At 41.3% G+C, this 21,794-nt stretch overlaps 1 protein-coding gene across 1 annotated transcript in view; it reads right to left on the bottom strand.

The window, feature by feature from the left end:
* The window catches only part of cubn (cubilin (intrinsic factor-cobalamin receptor)), a 125,367-nt gene that overhangs the window by 98,716 nt on the left and 4,857 nt on the right, over window positions 1–21,794 (bottom strand). The window contains exons 3-14 of the mRNA XM_044176757.1: window positions 21,064–21,159; window positions 20,718–20,756; window positions 20,513–20,614; window positions 19,525–19,628; window positions 13,920–14,046; window positions 12,792–12,960; window positions 11,695–11,826; window positions 9,661–9,756; window positions 5,389–5,513; window positions 4,049–4,241; window positions 2,755–2,873; window positions 1,791–2,025 (exon numbers count right to left, since the gene is read on the bottom strand). Of these exons, the coding sequence (XP_044032692.1) occupies window positions 1,791–2,025; window positions 2,755–2,873; window positions 4,049–4,241; window positions 5,389–5,513; window positions 9,661–9,756; window positions 11,695–11,826; window positions 12,792–12,960; window positions 13,920–14,046; window positions 19,525–19,628; window positions 20,513–20,614; window positions 20,718–20,756; window positions 21,064–21,159 (1,537 nt within the window). The remainder of the gene's footprint in view (window positions 1–1,790; window positions 2,026–2,754; window positions 2,874–4,048; window positions 4,242–5,388; window positions 5,514–9,660; window positions 9,757–11,694; window positions 11,827–12,791; window positions 12,961–13,919; window positions 14,047–19,524; window positions 19,629–20,512; window positions 20,615–20,717; window positions 20,757–21,063; window positions 21,160–21,794) is intronic.

Below are 21,794 nucleotides of genomic sequence, written 5' to 3'. Positions count from 1 at the left end.
AGATGAACAAACATGACTTGAGATTAAACACTGCAACGTTGGTAAAAGAGAGATCGTAGGATCAATCCTTGTCTGCATCCTTTAATATACTTATTTTCCCCCTGAAGAAGTAGAAGGAGATAACATTTTACAGTAGGGCCACACAAAGATGCATCAAAATCCCAGCAGGGATTGAATGCCATAATTCTGTGTTCTTGTATGACTTCAAAGTCAACAGTCCTGACCACTGGACTATCTGTGCTGCTGATGAAATCACATAACCAGATGATATGGAGATTAATTCTCATTTCTTACAGTTGAAATTCTAAGTCTACTATTCTACTAATTCTAATTCTGTTTCACTAGAACAACTAGCTAAATGGTTTCACTATATGCTAACTACAAATTGCCAGGACCAGATGGCTAAGCAGCAAATTTCTACAAGCAATTCTGGCATCGTCTCTCCCACTTTGTTTCTCAAATTCCATCATATCACCCATCAATAGCTGGGGAGGCACATTAGTGTCACAAGCGGACACTGCACAGCAAAAGACGCTTCCACAGCAGAACCACAGTTCTTCCCAGCTTGGCTCGTCTACAACAGACTGGCCGCCAGCTAACGGCAGCACCAAAGCCACCTCTCTTTCCCTCCCATAGACGGGTAATGTAACAACTGGGCAAAGCATAGAGTAACAATATATGTAGCTGAGCAAAGGACTGTTTAACTTGTGTACATGTGACGTGACTGATGTGTTTTCATTGAGGTTTTATTGTTGTGATCTTCTCCATGGTTAATGTGAGGTTATTATTGTAACTGTAGTTCTCAGCCACCACAAAGTTGATGTTAGTTATGTTATGCTCCACACAGACAGTCTTTGCATGCTAACTAACTCCTTTTAACTTGGCACCGTTATCCTAAACAGACCACACACACACACCTCTTGTTTGACTCAAACACAGCAGACAGTAACTTTAAAGCTCCTGCTTCACATGTTCCTTTGTTTCTGACCATGTGGGTTCATGCTTGTGCACGGGAGACATACAGAGGCAGAACAAAGAAACACACACACACATTCCCTTTGGTCGCATCCAGACCTGCACACACACACACACACACACACACACATACACACACACACACCCGTTGTTCTGTAGTTTAGTGTATTTAGAGTCAGTCTTCATATTGTGATTTTGCTTTATTATCTTTAATAAATGCTTGTGTATAATTATGCTGGCTTCTTTAATGTTGCACAAGAGTGAGTAATTTGCCAACCTCTTCTATGTTGAGCTCCAAATCCTTCCACCTTCTAGCTATTGGTGGTAATTCTGGTTATTAATTTAATTATTAATCTGAGTTCCAAATTGATAGTTCAGTTTATTTTAGGAGACTCAATCAATCTCTTCTTTAAGGAGAGTGGTGCCCATGAGGACTTTATTAAAATTATTTATGATTATCTTTCAGAATTCTGATAGCCATAATTAATTGATCACACCTACACAAGTGGATGCCCCCCTTTAGCCTTTATAAATCCCAACAAATGTGTGTGTGTGTATATGTGGGACACATCGTATGTGGTTATGTGAATGTAAGACATAATAGAATAATATGGCACAAAAAGGTAACTATAGGTTGATTTGATTAAGTATGCATACATGTCTCACTCTGTATGAGCATAGTTTATTTTTTTAAATAACACATTTTAAGACATTTTATGACTACATTTTTTAAATCAAATTCAAGTCTTTTTAATACATTTTTTTTAGTTAAGGATTACTCATTAACTAAACCAAAACAGATGAAACACCCCTACCTGGGTCCTGAGACTGCCAAGCAACTGTGAAGCCACCACCACTGACAGAGTGGTCGGAGCGAAACCAGAAATACAGGGAATTGTGGGAGCTGTAGAGTTCCTGCGGGTTATTTTGGCCACAGTATTTTCCGATCATGTAAGCAGAGGCGCTGTCCCCATCATGAATCTGAAGGAAGTCGAAGTTGCAATTGGTGCTGCTCTCCAGATGAAAGAAGGGAAAGGTAATATGCAGAATCTAAAGAAGAGAACACACAGAATTCAAAGGATCTCTGTCAATCTGCTCCATTTGAAATAAAATCACACTATAACCACTAATGCTAACAATGCCCATTTCTCTCTTTCTTTTTTAGTTGGTTGTTTTGGTATTCGAGCACAAACATTTGCTCTCTGTGGTTCAGTTGGTCTCAGCACTCTCAGCAATCCCTTTTCCAGGAGCTAAAGAGACAGATATTTTTCTCAGGAGTTGGTAAAGACCAAACCAGAGCTATAAGGCCAGTATCATCTGCTGACCAGAAACAAGACTCCAATAAGTTCATAATGTTGCTCCCTGATTGCTAGATGAGAAAGCATTCACATGTTTAACACAATTTTCTCGAGCCCACCATATGTAATGTAATTACACAAAATCAAATGTAGTGCTTCCAGTGCTGTCTTACTGGTAAAAGTAATGTGATCCCAGCAACATCACAATCCATGCAGAGGATGTTTCTGGGCCTTGCTTTACGATCCTATGACTGTACTGAATTAAGGAATTTAAAAATAAATGTCTGATGGATGTTAAAAAAATACATTCCTTGGATATCAAACCTACACAGTTTGACACAGTTGTTCAATCAAGTGAACCTCTACAGAAGGGTATTTTGTAAGCTGAGAAGCTCAAACAACCCAAATTGAAATTACAGAGACAAAGTAAACAAATGAAAAGGAAATCTCTTTTACTTAAGTAAGAGAGACTGCAACTGACCTTGTTTGGGTCAATGCGGATCACCCAGGCACAGCTGGCCTGGTGATCGTATTCATCATGACTTGGGGTGTTGGGATAACTGAAGGAACCAGCAGGGCCAGTCAGGTAACCTCCACACTCTGGAACACACATACACACTTACAGTAGCACTTGATGACATTAGACCTGTTACATACTCTGCATAAAGAATGGGCAAAACAACACAAAGGGCAATGGATGGGGTGTTCCTTCTGTTCTTGCATGTTAGTCCAAAAAGATGCCATCGGCACTAAATGAAAAATACAGTTAAATATTAGTATTGGCAAAATGAAAGAATATTCTTATTTGACCATTTTAAGGACATGTAATGGTTACATCTTCCTTCTAAAGCATTACGATGGGGAATTCTTACTGTCAAAGCACACATTCCCCCATGCCTTCCACCGTTTCTTTACACCCTGCTCCATCGTCTCATTGGTTGTGCTCCCCTGTATGTATTGGACATACAGTATGAGCACAACAGGCAAAAACTTCAACAAAGTTTGTATACACCATAAAGTCTTCCTTACAGGTCTGTAGGACCAAACTCTGTCGGCTGAGAATGAACCAGAAATCCTGCACACTGAACCCTACTTATGTGTTATTTAGTTACGATATTTCAGTCAGTCATCCATGTTTTCCTTAAATCAAGGTTACTTACTTTGTTTAGTCACAGCATCATGGGATCAAAAAATTGTAACTAAACTAGGTGAGTACAAGTGGCCGGCAGTGTGTGGGATTTCAGGTTCGTTAGAATTGGCAAATGGAAGCTGATAGCATGTCTGTTGTATAGGCAGAGTTTGTGCAACACACAAGTATAGATTACCGTCACAAAATAATATCATCATCCCATGAGAAGATAGAACTATCATGTCAATGTGGAACAGTTTTTCACATTCACAGCAATACATTATTGAAATTCTCTGTGGTTTCTGAGTCTCGTGGCCCAATAATTTACCCAGAGGAAAAAATATGATTATTATTAGATATGAGAATAATAGATTACAGTTTATAGTCTATATCATTATATGAGTGATGATAAAATATTTAACAATAATGTCCCCGCAATCCCTTATCACAGTCCCTAAAGTCTGTTAACCAGCCCAACCAGTCCCTTAATTTCTTCCTCCCTGTGACTCTGCACATTGATTCTACTCCCTTCATCTTGTCCTTGCAGTTTCTCCACCTCCTTTCAGCCCATCTCTCCCTACTTCTGCCCTTCACCTCCCCTCCTTCATCTTCCCAGCCCCTCCATATCTTCTTGTCCTGCCAATACCTTGCTGTGGGGTCTGGCAGAGTGGACCAGTCCACTGGGCAGTGCATGTACACGCGAACCCATTGATGCCGTCAGTGCAGGTTCCTCCATTCTGACAGGGGTTGCTCAAGCATTCATTGATATTCTGGTCACAGTTTACTCCTTGCCAGCCAGAGTTGCAATTGCAGATGTAGCCAGGAGCCAAGGTGGTGGCCTGTGATAGCAGTAGTGCACTAGTCAGACATTCAGGAATATATTGTTACAAAGGGATTTGATTCTGGATTTTCTATTCTTGAGAATATATCTAACATAAAAGCAACATTTGATTTATCAAGCATTCAAAGATTTATTCAGACTACGGCCACACTAATGCGAATACATTTGAAAATGCTATTTTCTGTGTCAAAATGATTTGTATCCATAGCAGGTCCTCCTCTTTCAGTTGACAAACAACTAAATTGCATTAAAATACCATTAAAACCATGATTTGATAAGGAGTGAGATAGACAGCGCAGTTACTCCACTTGGTCTCAGCGGGTTAAGCCTCAGTTTCTTTCAGCTCCTGCTCTCTATGATCATTTATATTGTGCTTTAATAGAACAAACTCACAGTTTGATCATGGCTATAATGCTACCCCTTCTCCAAGACGAGTACAATCTCTATTTCGTGCTTGCTTTTGTCTGACATCATACTGTAAAAATAATTATTATTAATTAGGTTATTATTAATTAGGTGAATGACAACATCTGTGCAGTGTGATTTGCTGTATTGATATTTACAGGTTAAGGCTGGAGTTATTCAATATCTTTAAGCACAACACAAATATATAGTTTCATTTTTTAAAAAGGCTCAGTAATTTCCTAAAACAGCTGGATACTGCTGTTTTTGGTAAGTGTTACTCAAACAGGAGGAAATGTGCATTTGTTGGGGACTATTTTCAGCGGCGGATTAATCCTTTAGTGGTGCTTTAGTAAGTATTTCCTGCAGCAGCACGGTGTATGTGGGATTGAGTCCAAATAAACTACAGTGTGTGTGTTCATGGTGATGAAGGAACATGTCACCCAGTGCAACAGTGCGGCTCACTGATGGGTTTTAATTGTTTTTGGAGCGCTATGGCTCAGAGGAAGAAGATATATCAGGCTGTGATACACACACAACACTTTTTAGTGGGATCAATTCATTGTTGGTTTTGGGCTTTTCATGGAATTTGTGGACTCTAAGAAAATATTAATTATTACCAGCCTTATCCTTTAAAATGAATGATTTCAGATAAAGTTAGGGACAATATCTTTGTTATAATGGCCACACAGCATCCCACCATGTCTGAACAGGCATACATACACACAGTCACATACACTCACCACACACTGTCCATTGACACAGGGGTTGTTGGTCTGACAGATGTTGCTGGCCTGGGTGCAACCAGTCGGTCCATAACCATTGCCTACATAGCCTGGAGGGCAGGTACATATAGGGAGGCTTGCACCTGGTGGATGTGAATGGGTTGAGTGAGAAGGAGAAGAATACATGGTCATGTCCCACATTGCACATCTCACTCTTAAATTGCCCTTACTACTACACTACTACACTGTATATTTTGTAGAGATAAAAACTTGTGTTGGAAACACACTCAGACCTCTCCAAAATCTTAGCACAGCTGGCACAACGTGGATACCTTCAATAATCATTAGGGACACGGTTCCCTAATCCTTATATAAAAGACCCTCAATAGTTTATTCTATAGTGAGCAGTAAATTGAGATTTCGGACACATATATACTTATATATCATTTTGTGTCATCACTGACAGGTGTAGTATTACACAACTGTAATTTTATCATATGTGGGATTGTTAGCAGAAAGTATTTTTTCGCATTCCATTGTGGGAATATGTGAGGGCGCTATATATTTCACACACACTCAAATGAAATGGTGGGAAGTAACTATAGTGCACTATATAGTAAATAGGGAATGCCTGGTAACTGACCATGTGTGCTTTTCCACAAACTAATTTTGTATTTGTTTGTTTAATGCTGTAAGGACTGTTTCAAGACTTTATTTTTCCATTGGATGACTAAGGACTGATACTTTGCATATGGCCTAATTTATGTTTATTGCTCTTTACAGACATACATTTTAGATCAGATGATGATGTAGCCTGATATGTATGACATCAGATGTCTGACTGCCGAACTAAACCAATAACATGATACAATAAAGTATTTCAATAAAGTATTTCTGATTCTGATTCTGATATCCATGTTGTAGACTCAAAAGGGACTGCTTCCTGGTAGGTGAGCCAATTTTTCACCATGTTTTTCAGATGAAACGGGCAGATAAAGTGAACTGCAGGCTGCAGACCAGTGTGTTTACTCCTGCGACCACCAACAGCCCTCGTTCCATGTCTCCTGCTGCAGCACACAAACGCTGTATTTTGCACATTTAGATTTCTGCAGATTAATAAATAGTTGTAGAACTAAATGTGTGTATAGTGGCTGTTCTTGTATCTGAAAACAAGTATACACGACTATATATGTAAAAAGACACTCAATGCTTATGCTTGTGCTGTGTGATGGGTGTAACCTAATGGGTGTAATTTGCCTAATCTTCACAGGTCTTTAGACTGCAGTGGAAACACACACAACAATGGGCTGATGGAACTTTTTAGTTCCTTGAATAGTAGTTCCTGGGGATAAAATTTCTGGGTACTTTGTGTGGAAACGTGACTTAACACATCCTCTGTGGAGGAGGCAGAGTTTGAAGACTTAGGGGAAGCTTCACCCATATCCCTGGCAGAGGTCTCTGAGGTTGTTAAGAAGCTCCTCAGCGGCAAGACACCAGGTGTGGATGAGACTCACCCCAATATGCTGAAGGCTCTGGACATTGCTGGACTGTCTTGGCTGACACGCCTATTCAATATCGCATGGAGGTTGGGGACAGTGGCTGTCGAGTGGTGATGGTTCCCATTTTGAAAAAGGGGGACCGGAGGGTGTGCTCCAATTATCAGGGTATCACACTGCTCAGCCTCCCTGGGGTGTTATAAACGAGGCTCCGACCGATTGTCAAATCTCAGATCCAGGAGGAGCAATTTGGATTCCGTCCTGGTTATGGAACCAGCTATTTAACCTTGCAGAGTTACTAGAGAGGTCATGGGAGTTTGCCCATCCAGTCTACACATGTTTTGTGGACTTGGAGAAGGCTTATGACTGTGTCCCCCAGGAAGTCTTATGGGGTGTACTGCAGGAATATGGGGTACCAGGGCCGTTGCTACAAGCCATCTGGTCCTTATATAACCCGAGTGGGAACTGTGTCTGTATTGTCGGCAGGAAGTCAAAAACGTTTTCAGTGGGTGTTGGGCTCTGCAAGGGTTGTCCCCTGTCACTGATTCTGTTTTCATGGATAGGATCTCAAGGCACAGTCGGGGGGAGAAGAGTGTCCGGTTTGGGGACCTCAGAATTGCTTCTCTGCTCTTTGCGGATGATGTGATTCTGTTGGCTTCATCAGACCATGACTTTACACATGCACTGGGGTGGTTAAAAGTCAAATGTGAAGCAGTCAGAATGAGAGTCAGCACCTTCAAGTCTGAGGCCATGGTTCTCTGCCGTGAAACAGTGGATTGCTCCCTCTGTGTTGGGGGTGAGTTTAACTTTTAGTAGAAATATCTGGCAACATGTGGTACTGAATTTTAATTATATCATTAACACATTTTACTTCACTGTAGTTCTGCTTTCTGTTACAATGCAGAATAAAGTGAAGGTGGGAGCTGCTGTAGGTTAGCAAAAAATGGCTCTGTTGAAAGACAAAGTTCAACCTATGAAGATCCACATCTTGATCCACATCTATTCTGTTTTTCAACAGTGACATATTCCTTCTACTACTTGATTTTAATAAAAACATAAAGCCCTGATGTAGAGACAGGATTGTTCTCCTCTGCATATGACCAAAGCTCACCTTGATTACCTGTGGCACACAAAAGCTATCTTTTTAATGTAACTATTTGATGTTTTTTCGCCTTCTTTTTGTTTTTACAATGAACAAGGGAGGAATAAATTCAAATTTAAATCTGAGAAAAAATGAAAAAGTCACATTGTCCACCCTTCAGCAAATTGACAAAATACATAACTCTCCTTTTCTGATTCCCCCTCTTCCCTAATAATTTCCATACAATCCCAAATGTCACTTTTTATCAGTTTAACCACAAATAATATTCCCTATGCTCTATCCCCTACAGAAGACACAGATATAGTTATCCATATAGTTTTCCTAGTTCTTGTCAGTACATGTGGCGCAGCATTCTGGATCAACTGGAGAGTCTTATGGGACTTCTTCGGGCAGCTCGATAATAAGGAATTGCAGGAATTAGAAGTAACAAATGCATGCACTAGTTTTTCGGCATCATTTGAGACAGGATGTGCCTGATTTTTGCAATGTTGGGTAGGCGAAAGAAGGCAGTCCCTGAAGTTTGTTTCATGTGGGAGTTAAAGGATAAAGCCTGATCAAAGATAACTCCGAAGTTTCCATACGGTGGTGCTGGAGGCCAGGGCAATGCCATCTAGAGTAACTATATCTTTAGATAATATGTCTCGGAGGTGTTTGGGGCCAAGTACAATAACTTCAGTTTTGTCAGAGTTTAAAATCAGAAAATTGCAGGTCATCCAGGTTTTTATGTCCTTAAGGCATGCTTGAAGTTTAGCTAACTGGTTCATCTGGCTTGACGATAGATATAATTGGGTATCATCTGCATAACAATGAAAGTTTATGGAGTGTTTCCTAAAAATATTGCCTAGAGGAAGCATATATAGGTGAATAGAATCGGTCCAAGCACAGAACTTTGGTGGAACTCCGTGACTAACTTTGGCGTGCACGGAGGACTCGCCGTTAACATGTACAAACATGAGCTCGATCTGACAGATTTAAATTAAACCAGCTTAGTGCGGCTCCTGTAATGCCAATTATAGCTTTCAGCAGGTATTTCTACCTCCGAAGCTACAGAGACTGGATCTATGGTTGTGGACCACTTGCTGCCCCCGTGTTCCTGCTCGACAACTGCTACTACAGTTGTTGTTATTGGCTCTGTTACTAATACTGTCATTATTATTCCTATATAATATATATTGTCATTCCTATTATTAATAATATATTCATATTAATGTTACCACTACAATTATTATTATTATTATTACTATTTTAAAAATGTGCTTTGTGCCCCCCAAAACCTCTCTCTCTCTCAAAACTTCTCTCTCTAAACCTCTCCCTCTCTCTCTCTCTTATAACCTCTCTCGCTTTCTCAAAACCTCTCTCTGTCTCTCTCTCTCTGTCTCTCTCTCTCTGTCTCTCTCTCTCGCTCTCCCAAAACCTAACACGGCAGCAGCGGATGGCCGCCCACCATTGAGTCTGGTTCTGTCCAAGGTTTCTGCCTTTTAAAGGAAGTGTTTTCTCTTGCTCATGGTGGAATTTGTTGGGTCTCTGTAATAATAATTATAATTATAAATATGTAATTTATAATAATATTATAAAGAGTACGGTCTAGACCTGCTCTATAGGAAAAGTGCAATGAGATAACTTCTGTTACGAATTGGCGCTATATAAATATAATTTAATTGAGTTGAAAATCATGCATATGTTTGTTTTTACCTGGGGTGGAGGAGCAAGTAGCTAATGGGTAGCAGCCTCCATTGTTGGTAGCACAGATATTGGTCTGGGTACATGTTCTCCCATTCCCCTCATAACCTGCACAAATACAAGAGTTGTCTTTAACATCAGGCATATGATAGCAGTTTCTTTTTATTTCTGGTTAAACTGGTCAGATTGTGGCTCTTTGTGATGGTTGTTTGTGATGGTAACTGTAAATTAGAATTGATAATGGTGTCTTGTAGTTTTTCTCATTAGTTCTGCGCTTCAATTCATAATAATGATTTTTTTCCTCCCTGATTTTTCCCCTTTGTCTCCCAATACCATCCTCCCTGAAAACTGCCAAAGTGGAAGCATTGCAGCTGAGGAGTGAACTCTGGGTTACTGTATTGGTGGGCAATACTTTTTCCTCAGTGCCACCTAGGCACATTAGACATTGCAGAGCTTCAACAAAGTTACAGCCAGGGCTGGCTGATATGCTTGAAATAAATATCACAATAGAATATTTTTTCTAACATCAAAACTTACTAGAAATGACCATGTGATCAGCACAAACAAATAATCCATAGTCCTTAATAAAGGGTTTTATTTATTTATTTAAATTGATACTATTGCTGCTATATTTAGACGGCAAAACAAAGGAGATCAAAACTTGGGGGTATGTGGCTTAAGGAAGGGATGTCTTTGTTAGATTTAGTGGAGGTTTTATTAGTAGGTAATCAATTCATCACATAACATACAATAAACAGGTTAAATTAATTCTATTGCTCAACATTGAGAGAGGTTCTATTTCATTCTTCCTGACCGCCAGAGGCGCATCGAATACTTAGATATCTATCACATGCATGCCCACGAGGTTGAAATCTTATACCAACAAAGTCACAAACAAAGTTCCCTCCTGCTGGTAAGGAGTCATCACAGATGCCGTTTTCTCAGGGTGCATTTGGGCGATTGGAGACTGAATCCGGAGGTTGTTCAGATGTCTGTCGTTCTCCCTGTCAGAACCAACCAGTCCGTTGGATCAGGACGTGCTGACACATCCCTGGCCAAACTGCCTCCTGTATGCCTTTCCTCTGGCCCACTACTCATGCTGACATCTGACAGACAGATGCAAACACACAATGTTGCTGGTGGCTTCCGAACTGGCCAGTAAGGATATGTTTCCCTGTGATCGAGTGCCTTGGCCTCTCCCACAGAAGCAGTTGGGGGGCCACATTTGGCATCCCCACCAAGATGGCCTTTGGCTGTGGGTTTGAGACTCACTATTGAGTACCTGCAATCAGTTTCGGGTTCAGACCATACTTAATTCACAAGCATCCTCTACTAGAATGCTGTATGCCAACAGGTGGAAACTATTTTCTGGTTGGTGTAGAGGTCAACTTGTGGACCCAGAGTGTTGCTCCGTGCCTATATTACATACATTTTTGCAAATATTTCTGGATCAGGGGCTCTCAGTCTCTACCATTAAGGTATATGTTGCTGCCATCTCGGCAGGTTTTAGTTGGCAATCAAACTGTAGAGTTTCATTTCCTGGTGGGTTGTTTTCTGAAAGGGGCTCTGCAATTGAGACCCTTGCATATTGTGCTTGTGCCTTCATGGCACTTGCTTATCGTCCTAGAGGCTTTGTGTTTACCACCATTTGAACCCCTGCACCAGGCTGACGTGAGTTGGCTGTCTGGAAAGATCGCTTTTCTTCTCGCTATTGTATCCTTGAAGAGAGTCAGTGAGCTTCATGCCTTGACTGTTGACAGGGAGTGTTTGAGTTGGAATTCTGATGGGTCTGGCATTACCTCGTGGCCCAACCCCTCATTTCTTCCTAAAAGGCTTTCGGCTTTACACATGATTCAGCCTATCAATTTGCTGTTTTCGCTCCGCAACCAACCCTGAAGGTCAGATGTGTGATTTTGTTGGTATAAGGTCTCGACCTCCTACACATGCACATGATGGATATCCAAGTATTACATACCATCTCTGGCGATCATCCAGAATTCATGGAACTGTAGTCACATTTGTAACTCTTGTTTTCTCCCCTTGTACCTGGAGGGCAGGGACCACAGTGGAAAGAGCCCATGGTGTTCAGGCATTGCACCATGGGAGTGGTGGAGCAGCCGCCATTATTGGTCGAACATTCATCCACATCCTGACAGCTGTAGCCATTGCCTTGCCAACCTGAGACATATTAGAAGTAATTAGAACAAAACTCCACTTATTCAGGCTATACATTAAGCCACATTCACATACACATGGAGTGACAATTCACAAAACTACAGTATGAGCTAGATTTTCTCTTCAGTTGTGTGCATGTACAAACACTACAAGTACAAACATAATGTGGCTAATTCATTTTTGCTGAAAAATGTATTCGCAATTTGTTGGCCAGGGTTAGAATAGCAACCCGTGATACTATCAGGAAAAGGGCTGGATGAAAAAATATTAGTAACTGGAGCTGGGACAGGCAAAACTGGTCAATCAAAGGAGGTCCTATTATCACCTTTAAAATGGAGAGGGCAGTTGACTCATGGTTCAGGAGAAGAATCTTTGGACGTATGTTGGCAACAAAAGATTTAAGAGAAGATTTAAGAGAGCACAAACAAAATTGGGCGCTACTCAGTCTGCAAGTCAATGGACCCCAGGAAGACTAGTTGTTGCCAAGGCAACAACTAATGGGGGTCGTTAAACAAAGAAACAAACCTTTAAGAGCACACATACCTGGACTTGTAAGAGCGGAGGACAGAATCGTGATCGTAACAGATGATGTGAGCATACATGAGGAATTGTGTGATTATATTTGAGCCAGTAATAGGGATTAACACACTTGTAATGATCAAAGCTGCTCATGCTCACTTTTGGCAGTCTGTATTCCCTGAGCACAAACTCAAACGGAGAGCAGAGCATCAACTGTACAATTTGACCTGGAAGTCAAGAGCCTTCCCTTCCTAATGTTCCAAAACTCTGATTCTGATAGTATCCACGATTAATTGTTTTAGCCCTAATTGTTCCTGCTCCAACCCTATTTTGTAGATTTCACTGTACTGTGCTTAGACTCCACGTGTGCTTCTGGTCCCAAAGTTAGCCAACCCAAGCACTTACATTTAAAATAAGAGCCCAGCATGAGTTGTGTTATTGAGTGTTACCAGCAGGACAGGCTCCACAGTAGAAGGAACCTTGAGTGTTGTAGCAGGGAACAGCAGGGTTGGTGGAACAAGGTTTGTTAGGTAGGTTACACTCATTAACATCAGCCACACAGGCCGAGTTCCCAGCTGGAGCCTCCCAGCCACTCTCACAGATGCACTGGTATTTAGGCTGTTAATTGGGGGGGGAAATGTCACAGTGTGAAAACTCTGTCAACCAAAATCATATCTACAATAAAACAGAATCATGGAAATACAACAACAAAATGAAATAATACTGAATTGTGATATATGAGGAGCTGTTCGCAACTACATGCCATGGAGGCCCAATAACATGCCCAAATGTGTTTTACTAGTATTTCCAATTCTTATGTGCAGGCCTTTTGCAGACTCCGTTATCTTCCACTTAGCATCACAAATTAAGGAGGTGCATCAGAAGGTAATAGTGATTTCACTAATATCAGCAGTGAGTTAATGAGTTAATACATTGTATTCACATGAACATATTTTACTGTAATGGTATTATCTTTGTGGAATGACATGAATGCTCTAAAGTCTGCTGGTTTTTATACCTTACAATAATTTTAGCCACTTTTTGTGTAAATTATTGAAATCAGATAGTTTGGAATTAAAACCTTTAGACTATTGCGTCTCCATGGACTAAGCCTTAAAGATGTCACTGCACAACATCACTTGCTGCTAATGAAGCTGCAACTGTTCTGAATATTGACACATGCAATCTTATATTAAGTGGCTAAGCTATCTTCTGTTCCGCTCCATTCCAATCAAATATACAGTACATATCCTCTCTGTTGTCCTCCCATGATGTTTCTTTATACCTTCACAGTCTGGCATTAATTTGTCCTTGTAAAAGCTTCTGTTATACTGTGCTATATAGGTATACCAAAAACCCAAATACCATTTTGTTTAACCTTGAAAGAAGTGGAAATCTAAATGTTCTCTTTGTTGAAATGATTTGTCCACTCAGAGGTGCTCTGGGCAGATAGTAAACTACCTTCAGTATAAATTCATCTAATACTGTGGATTTTCACTCTCTAGGTTCAATTAATACTGTGGATTCTGCTATATATTTCTATATGTGTTAAGTAGATTAGCTAAGTGACTGGTTACCTGTCCAGGTATAACCCGGTCTGCATCAATACATGTGCCATGTACACACAGGTCCTGTCCTACATTCCTGCAGTCGTCATAACGCACAGTACAGAGACTCCCGGACCATTCTGGAGAACAGTTACAACTGCACAGAAACAGAAATATCATGATAATGGTAGCTGTAGCAAGGAGTAAGTTATTAACCTAAGACTAACAGAGAGTGATTTAGTGATGTGTCTCTATGAGCTGACCCGCAGAAAAACAAACGCATGACAACGAACAAATGACACTTTTGAACAGAGCAGAAATGTTTTTTGTTTCATATGATATCATAGAAATTAAATTGAAATATACTGTATGTGTCTGTATAAAGTTGTTTATAATAATACAGAATTATTTATTAACCATACTATTTCATTCGTAGGGTGTTATTTATATATGCCACTTTTTAACTATCAATATGTCAGAATATTGCAGATGAAGAATGTTGCGTATTTATGTCTTGCAACAAATAAGAATGCAACTTAGGCCGCGACCAGCAGAAGTAGTACTAAATGAAGAGCCGGCTCTCAAAAAGGAATGTAGCCAGAAGATCTGGCTGAAATTCCCATCACTAGTATGATTCATAAATAAATTGATCACTCAGAAGGAGAATGATCATTAAGGCGTCAAACACATATTTTATCACTTACATTTATTGGTATGTAGTATCTATTGGTAACTCCATACAGGGAGTTTTGGTTTTATGAAATCTTTCTCTGACATTTCTGCACCACCTCAATACAATGGAGGTGAATGGAATTGCATTTGAAATGCAAGGCAACCCCGACGCCAATTACAACGGCTAAGTGAAGTACCATCAGAAAGTCTCCTAGAAGATGTGAATGCAGCATTGAGGGCGATCCCTACCACAACCATCACTGAAACCAATGAGCTGATATACGCCTCAGCAGCAGTGATCCTCGAGATGTTTGGCTATAAGAGCAACCATGGGAGGCAAAAATCAAGGAGGCCCGGAGAGAAGTGAGCCAACTGACAGAGGCTGAGAGAGGTGCAATGAGAAAGCAAGTACCCAAGAAGTACAACCAGATGACCATACCTGAAGCACTCGAAACTGCCAAACAAAGGCTCCAAGCCTTGGCCAGCCGCCTGAAGAGGTACACAAGAGATAGGCAGACATCCAAGAAAGAGTCTCAGGTATGAAGAATTGGACAGCACCGGCCCTGACAGGATCCACACCTACTGGCTAAAGAAGCTCACTGCACTCCACGAGCGCCTAGCAGCACAAATGAACCAGCTGCTAAGAGATTGGACGCACCCTGAATGGCTTACCGAAGGGCATACAATCCTGATCCTGAAGGATCCTGCAAAGGGTACAGTCCCATCCAACTATCGGCCAATAACCTGTCTGTCCACAACATGGAAGCTCATGTCAGGCATCATCGCGGCTAAGATAAGTGGACACATGGATCAATACATGAGCAAAGCACAGAAGGGCATTGGCAGAGGAACCAGAGGAGCCAAACGCCAACTCCAGTCACTCAAGACTGCAGAACCCGACACACCAACCTGTGCACTGCCTGGATTGATTATAAGAAAGCATATGCCTCAATGCCGCACACATGGATCACTGAATGCTTGGAGATGTACAACATCAATAGGACTCTAAGAGACTTTGTTGCAAACTCGATGAGGCTGTGGAAAACCACCCTTGAGGCCAATGGCAAGCCACTTGCACAAGTATCCATCAAATGTGGCATATACCAAGGAGATGCTCTGTCCCCACTTCTGTTCTGCATAGGTCTGAACCCCCTCAGCCAAATAATCAACAAGACTGGCTATGGATACCGACTCAGGAATGGGGCCACCATCAGTCACCTCCTCTACATGGATGACATCAAGCTATACGCTAAGAGCGAGCGGGACATCGACTCACTGATCCACATCACCAGGATCTACAGCTCTGACATTGGGATGTCATTCGGGCTTGAGAAGTGCAGTCAAATGGTGACAAAGAGAGGGAATGTAGTCCACACAGAAGGGGTCTCACTCGCAGAAGGAACAATAGCAGACATTGAGGATGGTTACAAGTACCTTGGAATACCACAGGCAAATGGCAACCTCGAAGAGGTAACAAGGAAAACAGCAACTGCCAAATACCTCCAACGAGTAAGGCGAGTCCTAAGAAGTCAGCTCAATGGCAAGAACAAGGCCCAGGCAATAAACAGCTACGCCCTGCCAGTGATCAGATACCCTGCGGGAATAATAAGGTGGCCAAAGGAAGAGATACAGACCACAGACGTTAAGACGCGAAAGCTCCTCACCATGCATGGAGGGTTCCATCCCAAATCCAGCACCCTGAGACTGTACGCTAGCCGTAAGGAAGGCGGCCATGGACTAGTGAGTGTGAGAGCCACTATCCAGGATGAAACATCCAAGATCCACAAGTACATCAATGATAAGGCCCCAACAGATGACGTGCTCAGTGAATGTCTCAGGCAATGGGGAACTGAGGAAGAGGTGCTGGAGGAGGGACCATCATGGAAGGACAAACCCCTACATGGGATGTACCACCGGAACATAACTGAAGTGGCTGAAATCCTACCAATGGCTAGACCGAGCCGGACTGAAGGACAGCACAGAGGCACTCATCATGGCTGCACAGGAGCAGGCCCTGAGCACCAGAGCAATAGAGGCCCAGATCTACCACACCAGACAAGACCCAAGGTGTAGGCTGTGCAAAGAGGCCCCTGAGACAATCCAGCACATAACTGCAGGGTGTAAGATGCTGGCAGGAAAAGCATACATGGAGCGCCATAACCAAGTGGCTGGCATAGTGTACAGGAACATCTGCACTGAGTATGGACTGGAAACCCCAAGGTCAAAGTGGGAAACACCTCCAAAGGTGGTAGAGAATGACCGAGCCAAGATCCTGTGGGACTTCCAGATTCAGACTGACAGAATGGTAATGGCGAACCAGCCTGACATCGTGGTGGTGGACAAACAGCAGAGGAAAGCCGTTGTGGTTGACGTGGCAATACCAAGTGATGGCAACATCAGGAGAAAGGAACATGAGAAACTAGAGAAATACCAAGGGCTCAGAGAAGAGCTGGAGAAGGCCTGGAAGGTGAAGGAGACAGTGGTGCCCATGGTCATCGGAGCACTCGGGGCAGTGACCCCCAAACTGGAGGAGTGGCTAGGAAGTACTAGGAGTACTAGGAACAGCAAATATACTGCACAGAACCCTCAAGCTCCCAGGCCTCTGGTAGAGGACCCGAGCTCGAAGGATGAGACCACCCGCGGAGGGTGAAGGACGAAGTTTTTTTTGTTTTTTTTAATATATATATTCTATATAAGGGGGGGGAAGCACAATGCAAATACCACCTAGAATTTTAAAATAGTAATAATGTAGTGGTAATATTAATAAAGTAATAATAATAGGAATGACAGTCATAGGAATAATAATGACAATAATAGTAACAGAGCCGAGAACAAGAACTGTAGTAGCAGTAGAGATCTGTGGATTATTCTGAAAGAGGGGACAGTTTTTGGAAAGAGCAGCTACTGTTCATTTTTTTTAAATGAAATTTTTCAATGCTGAAAAATGTAAGCCTTGATTGTGGGTTTCGAAGTAACCATTCATCCCACATCCTTTGCATGTAACCCCTCTGACTAGGGTTACTGGAGTAGTAGCATTCCAACAGAACCTTGTTATCGCATCTCGCTCATCTCCGTCTTGTTCCAGTAGCCCATTTGTCATCTCGATGCTCTGGTTCCCCAACACCTGACGCAGACCTTGTTTGGCCGGGCGACGTCTGAGCCAGCATGTCATATATTTCATTGTCACTCATCATCATCATGATGTAGGCAGTAGCGTGAAGGGTCTTGCCTAAGGACCCACACTGGATGATGGGTCATTGCTCATTGCGCTCATTGCGCTACATATCTATATATATCGATAGATCGATAGATAGATAAATAATGAAGACATTTTTGTGGGTAGAAAACATTACAGTACGTACTGTGCATGTAAGATAATGTATGTGTTTTGACAAAATTTATGATGGGGTTAAAAAATATTATTTAATCTACAATATACAATACATAAAAGATGTATTTTTCTGTCTTCCATAATTTGAACAGTAGACATGTTTATGTACTTTGGTCACTCCAGAATGACTACTGAGGCCAAACTCTAGCCGGGGTCAATCTGTCACAGGCCCAGATCTGTGGGCCCGAGCTCTCAGCTGCACTCCAGACAGAAATGCACCATCTAATATCTGACCTGCTGATCAGGGAACGTAAAACTCAGACAAGTATTCTGTGAATCTTTCTACTGCCCTCTGATTGGCTGATCGGGTGGAACAAAACTCTGTAAGACGGCTGTTCCTGTATCATTTGTGGCAATTGCCACAATTATCGTACTATCAAAGCAATTTCCCTAGGAAAGGAGAGAAGGCTAATCAAGGTGTGCTAGACAAACTCTAGTGAGACATCGTTTCCTTTTTTTACCGTTTCAGTTTTTTCTCATGCAGCCTTGTGTCTACAGGTTCATCTGTGGTGGGGCTGCACAGTCTGTGTAGAGTGTGTGTGTGTGTGTGTCTACGCATGCTAGTGTGCTTCATTTGGATAACATTACCATCGGTGTCTTTGGTGCAGTAGACTAGCATTTCATTACGCATCGGTTTTTAGTTTGTAAAACACGCACGTCCCCCGACCTAACTGCTGATACCAGCTTCCTCTCCGATGGTTCTTCTTAGCTGGAGAATCCACCTGAGCTCTCGTGCACTGGTCATATACAAGCGCTCCCTCACCCCATCCAGACAACAGCAAATCTGATTGAGACCATGGTTTGAGCTGAAACTGTACCCAATGTGGGTATTTAGCCAGGGTCCTTGTGCATTTAACTCTGGACCATGGCTAGAATACATGCATGCTTCTGCGTCCGCTGTCAAAAATGTGGGGCCAAATATGATAAAGATGCAGCCACTACCACAAGCAAGCTTCTTGTGGGCAGAAAGAATGAAGAAAGAAGCAACTCAGCCCCCCTGATAGAACCAAACCAGAGTGAGAAGAACTCACTGTTACTGTGATGTGATACGCTTATGGTGGGGGCCAAAAAAGTATAAAACAACAAAAGCTAAACCGAGTTTGTAGTTAATAAAGTTCATATAAAGTTGGGGCGGCATGTATAAGTGACCAATATTTTACCATTCACTGCAAAATCTCCTATTTAGAGTGGCAGTGATGAGATCAAATAAACTCACACGGAAGCGTTTTGTTCAAGCATGTTGAAGTTCACTGCCATTGGATTTAGATCACACTGTGATTCTGTTTCTCCTATAGATGTGTTGACTGTAACAGCATTTTTTCTGCACCCCCAGGCCAGACAGGATGCATCTGGCCCCGTCAAGTTTTAAGTTCCATTTTTGCATTTATCAAAATTTTTATTCTAGACATTCATTTCAGTTTACTTTTAGTTTTAACTAAATTGGAAAAAGATATAATGATTAACCGCACTGGGTCAAGCAGAATCCACTGGCTAAACTGAAAATCCAAACAAACAGCAAACAATAACATTACATTCATAACAACAGAATATTATGGGAAGCATAAGACATACGTGAATGATCCAGCGGTGTTGACACAGGTTGCTCCATTCTGACAACCCTGAAATGTTCCCGAATACACCTGACATTCATTCACATCGGTTGCACAGTTAGGACCCTGACACACACACACACACACACACACAGAGAGAGAGAGAGAGACAGCAAGAGAGAAAGAAATGGGAGAAACACAGACACCTGGTTCAGAATCAGCCTAAGGAAAATATCTACTATAGATGAGATGAGACTTTAATTATCCTACATTGTGTCATCATTGAACAGGAAAGTGTTTTATTGACAATAGAGCAAAAACGTTTTACAAACATACACAAAGTACCATTTTAAGACAATTGAATAAATATAAATGCTGCAGGGATAGACATTTGTCATTCAACACTGGATTGCCAACTGGGCAAAGTGGGCAACCGGCCCCAAGCCCTGAAAGCCCCAAACGAGCTGGTTAAGGGCCTTAAGGTGGGTCCAACATCATGACCTCATTTTAAGGCCCTGTCTCAAAGAATTCTGAGTAAGATTAATATTGTTTGCATTGTGCTTTATCTATTGATTTATTTTTTGTGTCTTTGTATTTTGTGTGTAAATCTTTTTGACTCACTGATCATCTAGATGGAACTGACTGGAAATAAGGAAACCGGGTTGGCCTTTGGCCAGTGTGCCTGTGACCATTGGGAAGTGTATAAAGTATGTTTCAGCTTTGTCTAGTTTGAAGAATTTTACCTACAGTACCTCTAGATAAGAATTGAATCAAATTACAACGAAAAAGAAAGAAAAAGCCAAATAGTACTACAGGAGTAATAGTTTAGTTTCTGGAGCTCTGGACAAAATATAATTTAGTCTGCTGTGTGGACTCTACTTGATAGGTATCTGAGATTTTAAGCAGCACCGGTATCACTAATACCAACTGGTGTTGAATCATGCGTACAATGAATACATAGCCAACTGTAATAAGCACCCCCATAATGTAACAAGCAGTATGGAACTCACAGCCCAGTTGCTGGGACACACACAGTGATATGAGTTGAGTAAGTTCAGACATGTTCCTCCATTCTGACAGGGGTTACTGCTGCAAGACACCTTCTGGACTGTCTGGAGGAGAAAAGAGGAGAGGAAAGGCAAGGAGAGAAACATGACATGTATGATACAGTCATGAGTTTGAGCCATTCCAACAAACAGTTCTTAAATGTCTTACCAATTCAAGTGCAGTCACTTTATTCTCAAGTGTTGACACCTGGAAAGCATGGAAAGAAGCATTAGCTATGTACAGTGCATTCACAATAAGAAACAGTTATTTGAACCAATGGATTCTAAAGAGCTTTAATTATAAACACACAAGTGAGGGGAAATGCAAATGAGCTGAATGAGCTAAATGAGTAAAAGTAAATAAGTAAATGGTTAAGCAACATGTTTGTGCTACTATATAATGTTAAAATGTGATTTCCATCTGGATTTAAATGATTTAGTATTTAAAAAATAATGAGCTTTTCTCATTACATGTAGGGTTTTCATCCAACAGGACATAGCTTATAATGTCCTACCCTGGTATCCAGCTGGTTTAGTTTGCTGGTGATATCAGGGGGAACTCCACCTCCATGAGACTTAATGTCATCAATGTCTTCTTTGTTGGTTTTGATCTGAAATCAGACAGTTCATATACAGACACTTCAGTATACAAAAGCTAAAGACAAAATTGTTCCTGTAGAAATCCTCCTTGTACATTAAAGAAAACAGTGTGGTCTGATTTACCACTTTAAAACAAATTGTGAATTATTTCTGTAGAACATCATCAATGTAAGATTTCTCTTTCATATTTCCATATTTTGTATTATTCATGTTGAATCTGGACACAATTTTGATGCTTTACTATTAATTAATTTGTGACACATCCAACTAATCTATTAATTTAACTAAATAACAGTTTTTAAAAGTTTTATATTTTGAAGCATATGATTTAAAACTGCAACTTGCAGTTGTTCACATGATATCTTCAAGTGCTAAACCAAGGGCAACTAGACTCGCTTTAGATTCTTGAACGCTTTTTGCCTCCAAAAGGCTTCTAACTCACTGGTGGGGAGGCCTGGGACTCCATGGTACAGATCCCAATGGAATCCTACTGACGCTGGTGATCCCCTGACTTTTCATCTAGTGCCATCAGTAGGTCAGAAGTAAAATGTCTCTATTACTTTGGTTTATGGCCAAATACCTGCTAAATGAATGACATTCCCAATAGACTCAGCTGTACTTTGTGCTAATTAGCATGCTAACATGC

This window comes from Siniperca chuatsi, linkage group LG19 (assembly GCF_020085105.1).
Source record: "Siniperca chuatsi isolate FFG_IHB_CAS linkage group LG19, ASM2008510v1, whole genome shotgun sequence".
NCBI lineage: Eukaryota > Metazoa > Chordata > Actinopteri > Centrarchiformes > Sinipercidae > Siniperca > Siniperca chuatsi.
Note: the sequence above shows the minus strand (reverse complement) of the source record. Positions and strands in the feature narration are given on the sequence as shown.